The sequence below is a fragment of the Saccostrea echinata genome, unplaced genomic scaffold, assembly GCF_033153115.1.
Source record: "Saccostrea echinata isolate AGI-Se365-2 ecotype Australia unplaced genomic scaffold, CSIRO_AGI_Sech_v1 ptg000202l, whole genome shotgun sequence".
In the NCBI taxonomy this organism is placed as follows: Eukaryota; Metazoa; Mollusca; class Bivalvia; order Ostreida; family Ostreidae; genus Saccostrea; species Saccostrea echinata.
Genome location: NW_026889951.1, coordinates 3,613 through 16,092, shown reverse-complemented (window position 1 = coordinate 16,092; position 12,480 = coordinate 3,613). Strand labels below are relative to the sequence as shown.

Genomic DNA, 12,480 nt, shown 5'->3' with positions numbered 1-12,480 from the left:
GAATGTACAACCAAGCATATATCTAAAATAACTGTATCTTCAAATATAAATAAAATACAAGCATGCGAGGTCCATCTGATGTACACAAAATCCTGGTTCATTTGTCCTCTGTATACTGAATTAATTATCAGCGTACATTATATAATTGATAATAAAGTATCTCAATTCAGCTAATATCAATGAAACAGATAAATAAATTCAAGACCCCCCCCCCTCCCCTTTCTTTGACATTGACATATTGGAATTTTCAATCAGTAATTATACATCAATAAAAGTGCAATGACCAAAATGCGATAATTATACATTGACAATTAATTGTCTAACATTAGTCATAATTGTTAAACAAGAAAAAAAAAGCATGTCACTCAGCGCCAGTTGGTACCTGTCATTGTCGGTAGATCGATCCCTCAAAATAATACTCAAGACAGCAGCATTATTATTTTAATATATGATTATAATAATAAAAAAAATTAAATAATATATACTGTTTGTGTGTGTTTATTCAATATTTCTTGTCCAAACCTAAATTCAATACATATTTGTTGCTCTGTATATAGTTTTGAGGAAATATTACGACATAAAGGGTCTTACTCTGTTATTGTTGTGTATTTATTTTACCACTTACAACCATTCTGTATTCAACTTTGTACAGTGAATATCTGTATAACAAGTACTCAGTAAGTAAATGTCTGTCTTAACGATGTTTAAGAGGCATCTTTTCGAAAAATTTGGGTGGCCGTGATAACGGCCGTTTGTGTTTGTTTTAAACTTCTGTCTTGACTGTCAAACTGAATTCTTTAGCCTCCAAATCCGTACAGGGTGCGTCCTTGGCGTTTCAAGGCGTAGACCACGTCCATAGCTGTGACGGTCTTTCTCTTGGCATGCTCCGTGTAGGTTACAGCATCTCGGATCACGTTCTCCAAGAAAACCTTAAGAACTCCACGAGTTTCCTCGTAGATGAGACCGGAAATACGTTTGACACCACCACGGCGAGCAAGACGGCGTATGGCTGGCTTGGTGATACCCTGGATGTTGTCTCTCAAGACTTTTCTGTGTCGCTTAGCGCCTCCTTTTCCAAGACCTTTTCCTCCTTTGCCACGTCCAGACATGTTATAAGTTCAGCCAGTAGTACTGTTCTGATGAACTGATCATGCGTAATTGCCTAATTTATAGTCCAAATTGAGGACCCGTGAGAGCGCACGATGCTTTGAAAAGTTCGGAACGTTACCAAAGCGGTATTGTGACAAGCTTTACGATTGGTCAGCTTGGCATGATGGGAATGTTTACATTTCTTGCCCCACGGGAATTTTAACCACATTTAATTAATTTTGATTCTTTAATTTCTTCACATATAGGCAAGTTTAGGTTCAATTTATTCACCTAAACCAAAATATTGGTACGTGGAGGTACATATATACATTTTATACAAACTGATATACAAAAAAAAAAAAAAAAACATGACAGAAAATGAATAAAAATGATAAAGAGAGAAAGGGGAATTATATCAAGCAGGACAGACAGCATCATAATTTTTTAGGATAAACATACACAATTTTTTGTTTTGTTGTTGTTATTTTTTTATTTCAGTATTTTTTGCTTTGAGTTTAACAAAATAAATACCGTTGTTGCCGAATGATAATAAAAACGTGTGTGGGTGGGTGGGTGGGGATTAAGTTATTCAAAGGAAAGGGGTGTGACAGATAACACCGAAATAATACAAAATGTAGAAGCTGAATGAAACTTTTGATTCTCATTCATTTATGATATCTAGTTATAGATGTGATAATTTATTTGATTTCCTCTTTTCTCAGTTAATTTTCAAAGGCAACTTTAAGCAGTGACCAAACCGGCTTTATAAATGAGCCTTTTTCATTTTATTACACGCCACGTTAGAATGAATATCGTTATATTTGACGTTGTTTAGAAATCAATAAAAATCATACTTTGAATATAAATGAAATACGGAATTGCAGTTCTGAAATGCATGTACTCGCATATGTGCATAGCTGTAGAACTAATGAGATAAAGTTGTAATACTGTTATTATTTTTTGCTTCGACACATTCCATCATTTTCTATTTAAATAATTGTGCTATTTTCTAATTTATTTCGCAAAATTCTTGAATGTATTCTAGAGGGGCAGGTTGATGGACTTGTACAAAATATAGTTTCAAGATGTGTAGACAACTTCTACAACTTGATGATGACAATAATACTATGAAATTGTCTAGCATTGTGCTATGTAATTATATATATGTAAGGCACAGATATATTCACTGAAGGATGTACTGTGTCTCAACATTTTTTTTTTTTTTTTTTTTTTTCAATTTGGGGGCATTGTACGCCGAATTTGACAAAATTTATTAATTTCGGCCAAATAATTCAACATTATTTTCAGAGATGTTTCAACGTCTGAACAGAAGGCATCTTTTCGAAGAATGTAGGTGGCCGTGAAAACGGCCGTTTGCTTTAGGACTTGAAATACAGCTTAAAATTAAGCACGCTCTCCACGAATACGTCTGGCCAGCTGGATGTCTTTGGGCATGATGGTTACTCTCTTGGCGTGAATGGCGCACAGGTTGGTGTCCTCAAAGAGACCAACAAGGTAAGCTTCGCTTGCTTCCTGTAAAGCCATGACAGCTGAACTCTGGAAACGCAAGTCGGTCTTAAAATCCTGAGCGATTTCCCGGACCAAGCGCTGGAATGGCAGCTTCCTGATGAGAAGCTCAGTGCTCTTCTGGTATCTCCGAATTTCACGGAGGGCGACAGTTCCTGGCCTGTATCTATGCGGTTTCTTAACGCCACCCGTGGCTGGTGCGCTTTTACGAGCAGCTTTGGTAGCGAGCTGTTTTCTGGGGGCCTTGCCTCCTGTAGATTTTCGTGCCGTCTGCTTGGTACGTGCCATGCTATCTCCTCAGATTATTCAAACTCGAATGAATGAAGTGGCAGTGTTGCACCGTGAACTTATATATCTTTGTAAGCTCAAGTTGAAAATCGCTGCGGTCTACCAGTCGGCTTAGTCGATTGGCTGGTGCCCGCAGTAACACTCGCTACGATTAGTCAGGTGAACGAGATGACCATTGGCTACGTCTGTAGGTAGTTTCAATCCACAGAATTGCCCCAAAAGAAAAAGAAAATCAAGTCGGTTTTTGACACATGATTTCACTGCAGATACATATAGTCAAATATTTTTTTTAAAAATATATATATGGTGAATAATGGGGATGAATGTAACGTCAATTGAATAGAAAATAGAATTATTTATTATATATATACATATATTTTCAATTCGTTATTGAAGCAAAATGCATTTTCGAAAAATATATATTATATATTTCTTGTCATTATTTCCTCCTACCATTATCTGAACAAGCCCAGTAATATTACTAAGTATCATGATACTTGCAGATAATCAGAATGGTGCATATAGGATGAACAGGAATTACCCTGTTGCAAAAACAAGAACAAAACAAATAATACAAATAAATGAATAATTAATTAAATGAATGAATAATTAAATAAATGAATGAATGAATGAATGAATAAATGAAAAGAATAAATAAATGAAAAGAATAAGAATGTATGTATCTGTCTTTCAAAAGGTACGCATGAACTTTTATTCCATTCGTTCCACATTTGATTCCAAATAAAGTGGGGAAAAAAAAAGAAAAAAAGAAAAAGAAAAATAATAATAATAATAATAATAAATAAATAAATAAAATAAATGAATGAATAAAATAAAATAAAATAAAATAAAAAAAATTAATAATAATAATAAAACTTCAACAACAAAAAAAACAACAAAAAACAAAAAAAAAAAAAAAAACCAAACCAAAACAAAACAAAACAAAACAAAACAAAAAAAAAAAAAAAAAAAAAAAAAAAAAACATGAAAACAAATATACTAGAATGATAACACTAATAATAATGGCCATATAGTTAGCGTAGGCGTTGTGATGTGGAAAAAGTAAAATTTTATTTACTTGAGGGAGGGTATGTAAACAAATTAAAAACTGACTTTTGTTTCTTCTTCTTCTCAGAAACAGCATGTTAATATTATCATGACTTTGCAATTTGCTTCCAGTCGAAGACAAATAAACTATGTGTAATAGGTAAGTGTACTTCTTGTTTATTCATTTTGTGTTTCCATTAGTACATGTATGTAATAGAGGCATCTTTTCTAAAAATGTTGGTAGCCCTGAAAAGGGCTTTTGTAATTGGTTTAAGACAATTGGCAGTCTACGCCTTGGTGGCTTTCTTTGGGGTTTTTGACTTCTTGGCTGTGGCTTTCTTGGGCGCTTTGGTTTTCGTAGGCTTTGGAGCTGCCTTGGCTTTCTTGGGAGACTTAGTAGCTGCTTTCTTCTTGGGAGACTTGGCCTTCTTGGGTGCTGCAGGTTTCTTAACAGCCTTTTTCTTTTCTGTTGGCTTTTTCTCCCCGGTTGTCTTCTTGGGTTTGGTCGTTTTCTTGGGCTTGGCAGCCTTAGGTTTGGTGACTTTTTTGGTCTTGGGTTTCTTCTCCGTCTTGGGCTTCTCTCCCAGCTTGAAGGAACCACTGGCACCTGTACCCTTGGCCTGTTTGAGAACTCCCTTCTTGACTCCGTTCTTGAGGGCCATCTTCAGATGGGTGTTGACACTAGAGGCGTCATTACCGACTTTGTAGTTGCCCATGATGTACTTGAGAATAGCTTGTCTCGAGGAACCTCCGCGCTCCTTCAGGGCAGCCACAGCAGCGCTGATCATCTCGATGTACTTGGGATGGGCGGGGACCGTCTTGGGTTTGGAAACCTTCTTCTTGGCGGGGGATTTTGCTGGTGCGGCGTCTGCCATAATTTTTTTGTCCTGTTTTCTACAACTGATGTGAACGACGTTATCGACGATAAGGAAATGAATGAAATCACCTCCGCCGATGGCCTTATTTGAGTGGCGGCGAGCGCGGACCTCCGTGAAAACTCCCCAATTGTCGAGAGCGTAGAGGATTGAACTCGTCAAACTTTGTGTTTCAATACCTGTTATTTTTCCGATTTTGTCCTCCCAATTTTACTTAATTTTCTCAAATATGTCACTGTGCGTTTTCTTGAAATAATTTCCTACATAACTGTTTTTGTTTAAGGTTCTTAATCTGTCATTTTAAAGGAGGAATTGTCTGTTGATTCTGAAAATGCGCTGTTCCCTGGAGCCCAGAAGCGACTAATTTTGATTAAAACACGAAAACAAGAGGAATAGAACACGAGTAAGGGATTGAAGTACTTACTACATTGCTATGTGATAAAACATACATGTACATTTCTTTCAATTGTCTTCTATGTTACTTAAAATCCGAATGAAAATGCAAACATTCGGCACAAACACGCGCACAATGGATAGTGATGTGTGCCTTGCATTTCATATGAAATGGAGAGAGAGAGAAAAAAAAACAATCAAACAAAAGGGTCATATGAAGGGAAATCACGGAATCTCACAAATTGTTGAATGTTCAAATATATATCTAATATACTTTCTAGATCAGTGGATGTTCACCCCCTTAAAGGGACAACATATAATTTCTTTTCGAATATTTAAATACATGACACCTACTTTATAATTATAACACCGAGGACACCGGAAAGATCCAGACCGTACGTAACGTACCACATTCGGTGGTACAACGTCTGAATTTCTCAGTATAATTATATCATAAGAATATACATAACTGACATCCTTGTAAATTACATGAAAAAAAAAAATCACATAAAAAGGGCGTGTATTTAATAATTGTAGAACACTCACTTAATTAGTAGTTATACATAAGAGAGAGACAGAGAGAGACGAACAAGGCGAATAATGGGAGTAGCTTATTCATTGATATTAATTTGTTTCTTGTAATTTACACACACAAATAATTGAGTACATGTAAATAAACAGAATGTGGTCAAAAGCCAATGTATTTAAAATCTATATCTTTCAAGTTGAACAAGACAACCAGTATATAATACAAGACAATACAATACATTGATAGAAGCATCAAATTGGTTGCACACTTTCCACGTGCAGATCATGATTCCCTGCATCTATATGTCACGTGACGATGCAGATGTGCTGCACGGCGCAGTGATGGACATCGCAATAAATGTAAAGTGTTGAAAAAAATGTCGTTTAGTCATTCGCATCGGTAGTCTATTCGAAAGAAAATTTACTACCAGTTTTTAATTGTGTTAGTACTGTAAGTATCCGGAAACTGGCATCGAGTTGCTTTTATTCACTCTTATTATGGGAAGCACACTTTTTTGAATAAGAACATTCAAGACATAATATAAACCACATCTTCTTATTCTTATGAGATTCTTATATTCATAACTTTTATCTATTTTTATCAATTAGGAATTTTGTCTAAATAATCATCATATAAAACAATAGCGAGGGGGAAAAAAAAGAAACATTAAGGATTTAACTGGAGTTACAGATCTTTTGAATATGTTAATAAAATAATGATCATATTTAAAAATATTTGTATCAAAGGAAAAAAATTGAAAGTTAGATCGCCATGTTAGATGATTTTCGCAGTTTCTAGTCTTAATTGGTCAATGAAATGGGTTTTTTTTTTTCTTATCTCTTTGTTGAGTGAGCATTCAAGTAATACGTGAGAATTCAACATTTGTACGCAGGCCTATAAGGTTTGGATTCAACTGCCTATAACGAGAAAGAAAAAAACGTACATATACGAATATACATGCGAGTCAATTTTAAAATTTATTGCTTTTGTTATTAACTTAATACATTTATTTATCATTAAATATATAACACTTTCTTTGATGTTTGATCTCTGTTCTGTGTTGAAAATTATTGAATTCGTGTGTTTCTATTATTTTCTAGCTATAATAATTGTTTACGTTTCAACTCGTTTGTAATGTAGGTATCTTTTCGAAAAGCTTATGTGGCCGTGAAAACGGCCGTTTGGTTTTGTGCTGCACACAACACAACTATAGGATCTTTTTACTTGGCGGCTTTCTGTGTCTTTTTGGGAAGGAGCACCGCTTGGATGTTGGGCAGGACACCACCCTGCGCGATGGTCACGCCGGACAGGAGTTTGTTCAATTCTTCGTCGTTGCGGATGGCCAGCTGCAGATGACGGGGAATGATTCTGGTCTTTTTGTTGTCGCGGGCAGCGTTGCCTGCCAACTCCAAGACTTCTGCGGCCAAGTACTCAAGAACGGCAGCCAAGTACACGGGAGCGCCTGCTCCCACTCTCTCGGCGTAGTTGCCCTTTCTCAGCAGACGGTGAATACGACCCACGGGGAACTGCAGTCCGGCGCGGGAAGAACGGCTCTTGGCCTTCCCCTTCACTTTGCCTCCTTTGCCACGTCCAGACATTCTTAACGGTTATGTTCTTTCGTGTACAGTCAACGAATAATCCAGCGACGCCCGCACGCACCAATTTAAACAACCAAGCGGATCCAACGGTGCAGCCAATTAACGCGTCGCTCTGTTGTGCCTTTAGGTGAAATCCGAACAAGTAATGTTTTCTCGGAGGTCCGTAACAAGCTTCTCCTCCTACTCGCATATAAATAGTAAATTTTACCATTTTACTTTATTCATCTCTTCAGTTTGACCTGTCAACTTGAGATCATGCCACCCAAAGTCGGATCCAAAGGCGCCAAGAAAGCAGTCACCAAGGCCAAGACACCGAGGAGCACAGACAAGAAAAGGAGGAAGAGGAGGAGGGAATCTTATGCCATTTACATCTACAAAGTCCTAAAGCAGGTGCACCCTGACACTGGTGTTTCCAGCAAGGCCATGAGCATAATGAACTCCTTCGTCAACGATATCTTTGAGAGAATCGCTGCCGAAGCCTCTCGTTTGGCCCACTACAACAAGCGATCTACAATCACAAGCAGAGAGGTCCAGACTGCTGTCCGTCTCCTTCTGCCCGGTGAACTGGCCAAGCACGCCGTATCTGAGGGCACCAAAGCCGTCACCAAGTACACCAGCAGCAAATAATCTCATTTTGCAAGTACACACACCAAACGGCCCTTTTAAGGGCCAACTAATTTTTAAGAAAAGATACCTTCATATTACATGCGTTATTGAGACACAAATAATATGTGTGAGTGTTACAATGTGAATGCATGTGCTCGTAAAAGTGGCAAACGTATAAAAATCCCACATTGTTTACAACTGATTATAATAACAGAAGTAGGATAAATAAAGAAATACAAGTAGGTATTATTATATGTATGAGAGCCAAATTTTATTCACAAATAACTTGAATGTACAACCAAGCATATATCTAAAATAACTGTATCTTCAAATATAAATAAAATACAAGCATGCGAGGTCCATCTGATGTACACAAAATCCTGGTTCATTTGTCCTCTGTATACTGAATTAATTATCAGCGTACATTATATAATTGATAATAAAGTATCTCAATTCAGCTAATATCAATGAAACAGATAAATAAATTCAAGACCCCCCCCCCTCCCCTTTCTTTGACATTGACATATTGGAATTTTCAATCAGTAATTATACATCAATAAAAGTGCAATGACCAAAATGCGATAATTATACATTGACAATTAATTGTCTAACATTAGTCATAATTGTTAAACAAGAAAAAAAAAGCATGTCACTCAAGCGCCAGTTGGTACCTGTCATTGTCGGTAGATCGATCCCTCAAAATAATACTCAAGACAGCAGCATTATTATTTTAATATATGATTATAATAATAAAAAAAATTAAATAATATATACTGTTTGTGTGTGTTTATTCAATATTTCTTGTCCAAACCTAAATTCAATACATATTTGTTGCTCTGTATATAGTTTTGAGGAAATATTACGACATAAAGGGTCTTACTCTGTTATTGTTGTGTATTTATTTTACCACTTACAACCATTCTGTATTCAACTTTGTACAGTGAATATCTGTATAACAAGTACTCAGTAAGTAAATGTCTGTCTTAACGATGTTTAAGAGGCATCTTTTCGAAAAATTTGGGTGGCCGTGATAACGGCCGTTTGTGTTTGTTTTAAACTTCTGTCTTGACTGTCAAACTGAATTCTTTAGCCTCCAAATCCGTACAGGGTGCGTCCTTGGCGTTTCAAGGCGTAGACCACGTCCATAGCTGTGACGGTCTTTCTCTTGGCATGCTCCGTGTAGGTTACAGCATCTCGGATCACGTTCTCCAAGAAAACCTTAAGAACTCCACGAGTTTCCTCGTAGATGAGACCGGAAATACGTTTGACACCACCACGGCGAGCAAGACGGCGTATGGCTGGCTTGGTGATACCCTGGATGTTGTCTCTCAAGACTTTTCTGTGTCGCTTAGCGCCTCCTTTTCCAAGACCTTTTCCTCCTTTGCCACGTCCAGACATGTTATAAGTTCAGCCAGTAGTACTGTTCTGATGAACTGATCATGCGTAATTGCCTAATTTATAGTCCAAATTGAGGACCCGTGAGAGCGCACGATGCTTTGAAAAGTTCGGAACGTTACCAAAGCGGTATTGTGACAAGCTTTACGATTGGTCAGCTTGGCATGATGGGAATGTTTACATTTCTTGCCCCACGGGAATTTTAACCACATTTAATTAATTTTGATTCTTTAATTTCTTCACATATAGGCAAGTTTAGGTTCAATTTATTCACCTAAACCAAAATATTGGTACGTGGAGGTACATATATACATTTTATACAAACTGATATACAAAAAAAAAAAAAAAACATGACAGAAAATGAATAAAAATGATAAAGAGAGAGAGGGGAATTATATCAAGCAGGACAGACAGCATCATAATTTTTTAGGATAAACATACACAATTTTTTGTTTTGTTGTTGTTATTTTTTTATTTCAGTATTTTTTGCTTTGAGTTTAACAAAATAAATACCGTTGTTGCCGAATGATAATAAAAACGTGTGTGGGTGGGTGGGTGGGGATTAAGTTATTCAAAGGAAAGGGGTGTGACAGATAACACCGAAATAATACAAAATGTAGAAGCTGAATGAAACTTTTGATTCTCATTCATTTATGATATCTAGTTATAGATGTGATAATTTATTTGATTTCCTCTTTTCTCAGTTAATTTTCAAAGGCAACTTTAAGCAGTGACCAAACCGGCTTTATAAATGAGCCTTTTTCATTTTATTACACGCCACGTTAGAATGAATATCGTTATATTTGACGTTGTTTAGAAATCAATAAAAATCATACTTTGAATATAAATGAAATACGGAATTGCAGTTCTGAAATGCATGTACTCGCATATGTGCATAGCTGTAGAACTAATGAGATAAAGTTGTAATACTGTTATTATTTTTTGCTTCGACACATTCCATCATTTTCTATTTAAATAATTGTGCTATTTTCTAATTTATTTCGCAAAATTCTTGAATGTATTCTAGAGGGGCAGGTTGATGGACTTGTACAAAATATAGTTTCAAGATGTGTAGACAACTTCTACAACTTGATGATGACAATAATACTATGAAATTGTCTAGCATTGTGCTATGTAATTATATATATGTAAGGCACAGATATATTCACTGAAGGATGTACTGTGTCTCAACATTTTTTTTTTTTTTTTTTTTTTTTCAATTTGGGGGCATTGTACGCCGAATTTGACAAAATTTATTAATTTCGGCCAAATAATTCAACATTATTTTCAGAGATGTTTCAACGTCTGAACAGAAGGCATCTTTTCGAAGAATGTAGGTGGCCGTGAAAACGGCCGTTTGCTTTAGGACTTGAAATACAGCTTAAAATTAAGCACGCTCTCCACGAATACGTCTGGCCAGCTGGATGTCTTTGGGCATGATGGTTACTCTCTTGGCGTGAATGGCGCACAGGTTGGTGTCCTCAAAGAGACCAACAAGGTAAGCTTCGCTTGCTTCCTGTAAAGCCATGACAGCTGAACTCTGGAAACGCAAGTCGGTCTTAAAATCCTGAGCGATTTCCCGGACCAAGCGCTGGAATGGCAGCTTCCTGATGAGAAGCTCAGTGCTCTTCTGGTATCTCCGAATTTCACGGAGGGCGACAGTTCCTGGCCTGTATCTATGCGGTTTCTTAACGCCACCCGTGGCTGGTGCGCTTTTACGAGCAGCTTTGGTAGCGAGCTGTTTTCTGGGGGCCTTGCCTCCTGTAGATTTTCGTGCCGTCTGCTTGGTACGTGCCATGCTATCTCCTCAGATTATTCAAACTCGAATGAATGAAGTGGCAGTGTTGCACCGTGAACTTATATATCTTTGTAAGCTCAAGTTGAAAATCGCTGCGGTCTACCAGTCGGCTTAGTCGATTGGCTGGTGCCCGCAGTAACACTCGCTACGATTAGTCAGGTGAACGAGATGACCATTGGCTACGTCTGTAGGTAGTTTCAATCCACAGAATTGCCCCAAAAGAAAAAGAAAATCAAGTCGGTTTTTGACACATGATTTCACTGCAGATACATATAGTCAAATATTTTTTTTAAAAATATATATATGGTGAATAATGGGGATGAATGTAACGTCAATTGAATAGAAAATAGAATTATTTATTATATATATACATATATTTTCAATTCGTTATTGAAGCAAAATGCATTTTCGAAAAATATATATTATATATTTCTTGTCATTATTTCCTCCTACCATTATCTGAACAAGCCCAGTAATATTACTAAGTATCATGATACTTGCAGATAATCAGAATGGTGCATATAGGATGAACAGGAATTACCCTGTTGCAAAAACAAGAACAAAACAAATAATACAAATAAATGAATAATTAATTAAATGAATGAATAATTAAATAAATGAATGAATGAATGAATGAATAAATGAAAAGAATAAATAAATGAAAAGAATAAGAATGTATGTATCTGTCTTTCAAAAGGTACGCATGAACTTTTATTCCATTCGTTCCACATTTGATTCCAAATAAAGTGGGGAAAAAAAAGAAAAAAAGAAAAAGAAAAATAATAATAATAATAATAATAAATAAATAAATAAAATAAATGAATGAATAAAATAAAATAAAATAAAATAAAAAAAATTAATAATAATAATAAAACTTCAACAACAAAAAAAACAACAAAAAACAAAAAAAAAAAAAAAAACCAAACCAAAACAAAACAAAACAAAACAAAACAAAAAAAAAAAAAAAAAAAAAAAAAAAAAAAACATGAAAACAAATATACTAGAATGATAACACTAATAATAATGGCCATATAGTTAGCGTAGGCGTTGTGATGTGGAAAAAGTAAAATTTTATTTACTTGAGGGAGGGTATGTAAACAAATTAAAAACTGACTTTTGTTTCTTCTTCTTCTCAGAAACAGCATGTTAATATTATCATGACTTTGCAATTTGCTTCCAGTCGAAGACAAATAAACTATGTGTAATAGGTAAGTGTACTTCTTGTTTATTCATTTTGTGTTTCCATTAGTACATGTATGTAATAGAGGCATCTTTTCTAAAAATGTTGGTAGCCCTGAAAAGGGCTTTTGTAATTGGTTTAAGACAATTGGCAGT

At 35.8% G+C, this 12,480-nt stretch overlaps 2 protein-coding genes and 1 pseudogene across 2 annotated transcripts; all 3 read right to left on the bottom strand.

Annotated features, from left to right (window-relative positions):
• Positions 1 to 797: 797 nt before the first annotated feature.
• Positions 798 to 9,350, bottom strand: LOC133177666 (uncharacterized; annotated as a pseudogene).
• LOC133177678 (histone H2A) lies at positions 6,969 to 7,346 on the bottom strand. The gene has a single exon (XM_061312620.1). It carries the CDS (start codon positions 7,344 to 7,346, stop codon positions 6,969 to 6,971), a length of 378 nt encoding a protein of 125 aa, XP_061168604.1.
• Positions 9,351 to 10,734: 1,384 nt separating the features above from the next.
• On the bottom strand, positions 10,735 to 11,321 carry LOC133177679 (histone H3-like). Its single transcript, XM_061312621.1, has 2 exons — positions 11,311 to 11,321; positions 10,735 to 11,146 (listed from the first exon to the last, which is right to left on the bottom strand). Exons 1-2 carry the CDS (start codon positions 11,319 to 11,321, stop codon positions 10,735 to 10,737), a joined length of 423 nt encoding a protein of 140 aa, XP_061168605.1.
• Positions 11,322 to 12,480: the final 1,159 nt, after the last annotated feature.